Source organism: Micropterus dolomieu, unplaced genomic scaffold (assembly GCF_021292245.1).
Source record: "Micropterus dolomieu isolate WLL.071019.BEF.003 ecotype Adirondacks unplaced genomic scaffold, ASM2129224v1 scaffold_271, whole genome shotgun sequence".
Lineage (NCBI taxonomy): Eukaryota > Metazoa > Chordata > Actinopteri > Centrarchiformes > Centrarchidae > Micropterus > Micropterus dolomieu.
In genome coordinates, this window is record NW_025744262.1 from 15,471 (window position 1) to 17,783 (window position 2,313).

The following is a 2,313-nucleotide window of genomic DNA, read 5'->3' on the forward strand; positions in this document are numbered from 1 at the left end:
CTGGACCTCAGACTGGGCCGAAGGTTTACCTTCCAACAAGACAATGACCCTGAGCACACCGCTAAAATAACGAAGGAGTGGCTTCACAACAACTCCGTGGCTGTTCTTGAATGGCCCAGCCAGAGCCCTGACTTAAACCCAATTGAGCATCTCTGGAGAGACCTGAAAATGGCTGTCCATCAACGTTCACCATCCAACCTGACAGAACTGGAGAGGATCTGCAAGGAGGAATGGCAGAGGATACCCAAATCCAGATGTGAAAAACTTGTTGCATCTTTCCCAAAACGACTCATGGCTGTATTAGATCAAAAGGGTGCTTCTACTAAATACTGAGCAAAGGGTCTGAATACTTATGACCATGTGATATTTCAGTTGTTCTTTTTTAATAAATTTGCAAACATTTCTACATTTCTGTTTTTTTCTGTCAAGATGGGGTGCTGAGTGTACATTACTGAGAAATAAAATGAACTTTTTTGATTTTTGGAAAATGGCTGCAATAAAACAAAGAGTGAAAAATTTAAAGGGGTCTGAATACTTTCCGTACCCACTGTATATATATATATATATATATGCAAACCTATAGAGAGAAGGGGTTTGGGGGTGCAGCAACCCGGTCAAGATGTAGAAGGGGGAGCGTTGCCTAAAAAGTTTGGGAACCGCTGCTCTGGAGGATCTTAGGCTCAAGGATCCCAGTTCTGTAGGCTGAGATAATGCCCCAAAATGCTTAAGATGAAGATGCAGCGGAGCCACAAAGCCAGTGACAAGAAGCTTTTGATGTCTGGTCGACTACAATTATAAATCGTCAGGCTGCCTTAGTAGGGGAGACCGGGTGTGGTTGTAACATGGGGAGAGTTGTAACAACAGTAATTCCACCAATTAGATAGGAGTCATGTGATCATTTCAGTATTTACCTACTTCCCCCCCAATCAGGCATGCTGTTTGTCAAGTCTGGAAACAGGTATGTTTAGAATATATAGAGAAAAAAAAAGATTTTGAGGTAAAAAAAGTAATTTTCAAGACTGTATTTTGTTTAGTATCTATCCTACCCCGGTAGTGGGGTAGTTTGTAACAAGGAAACACAATGCAGAATGTGATATTCTTGTAGAGGACTGAATTGGTGCCATTTGTAGTGAATAAATGTGGGTACTTTGTATAAAATGTTGAGAACTCTAGATACAAAATTCAGTGAATTATAGTTGGTGAAGCAAAAGGTGTTACAACCATACCCGGTCTCCCCTACCCTTACAGCTTAAATTTATATCTTTGAGGACCCTTGAAAGTAACCACATTACTATAAATCACTCACTCACTGACTGGTAATGACAAAGTTTTGCTAAAGGGAAGAAATGATTTGAACATGAATGCTGTCAGAATATATTTTATTTCTAACAACAAATTCAGATTATACAAGAAAAGGATTCAGGTGACACTCTGATTATAGAGATCATTTGGTAATGCCCTCTCTCTTCTAGTAAGTGCTGATTTTTTTTCTTTGATTGGGACATCATGGAGTGATGAGAAGAGATGTTCTCTCCTGTAATGAAACAGAGAGACATTTAGCTCAGATTTTCCAAACAGAAACTAAGAGTTTACAGTTTGCTTTAGAGTTTACAGTAAATTATTATTAACCTAACTTAGAATTATGTGAATGATCTAATGTAACTCACTTCCATGAATCCAGGCATGTTCTTTGTGATCAACACCTCATCACTCTCCTGCCGTCTCTTCCTCACCCTCCGGGCGTTCACTACGATCAGCATGAACACCACCAACATGGCTGCTGCCGCAGACGCTGCCATCGCTATGACCACTGTGGGGTTATTAGCAGCTCCTTGTGGAGCACCTTGGTCTGCAGCCTTCATCAGACTGGAATCAGCATGGACTGCAGAGCGGGGAAGAGGCTGAGATACCAGTAGACCTGATATGTCTGAGGACAAAGTAGACGACAGCTGTGATGGAGATCTTAGATATACAGTATAGCTGTGTGTGATATTTTGGTCCTGTCTCGTTGTCTAATTAGTGTCTGAAAGACTCCACACCTTCCAGACTGAAGAGGAAGAAGGCATCGTCTCCTTTGATGAAGTTCCTGCTCTTTAGCCTGCTGTGGGTGATGAAGGTACTTTTTCCAGAGCCTGGTCCTCGATAGTAAAAGCTGCCATCAGACTCATCAGTCACTTTAGAGCCCACCTCCCTGGGATTGTCCCATTGGTACTTTGTGCCTGAGAGAAACAGGTGAGCTGTCATTCCCTGTTTGACAAACACAACTCACTAAAATCCATTCAGAATGAGTGGATAGTCAAGCTTGCTACACTT

The 2,313-nt window shown here is 41.7% G+C and overlaps 1 protein-coding gene across 1 annotated transcript; it reads right to left on the minus strand.

Annotated features, from left to right (window-relative positions):
• Positions 1 to 1,491: 1,491 nt before the first annotated feature.
• On the minus strand, positions 1,492 to 2,244 carry LOC123967324 (meprin A subunit beta-like). Its single transcript, XM_046043388.1, has 3 exons — positions 2,040 to 2,244; positions 1,668 to 1,927; positions 1,492 to 1,534 (listed from the first exon to the last, which is right to left on the minus strand). Exons 1-3 carry the CDS (start codon positions 2,242 to 2,244, stop codon positions 1,505 to 1,507), a joined length of 495 nt encoding a protein of 164 aa, XP_045899344.1. The 3' UTR covers positions 1,492 to 1,504.
• Between the last annotated feature and the right edge of the window lie 69 nt (positions 2,245 to 2,313).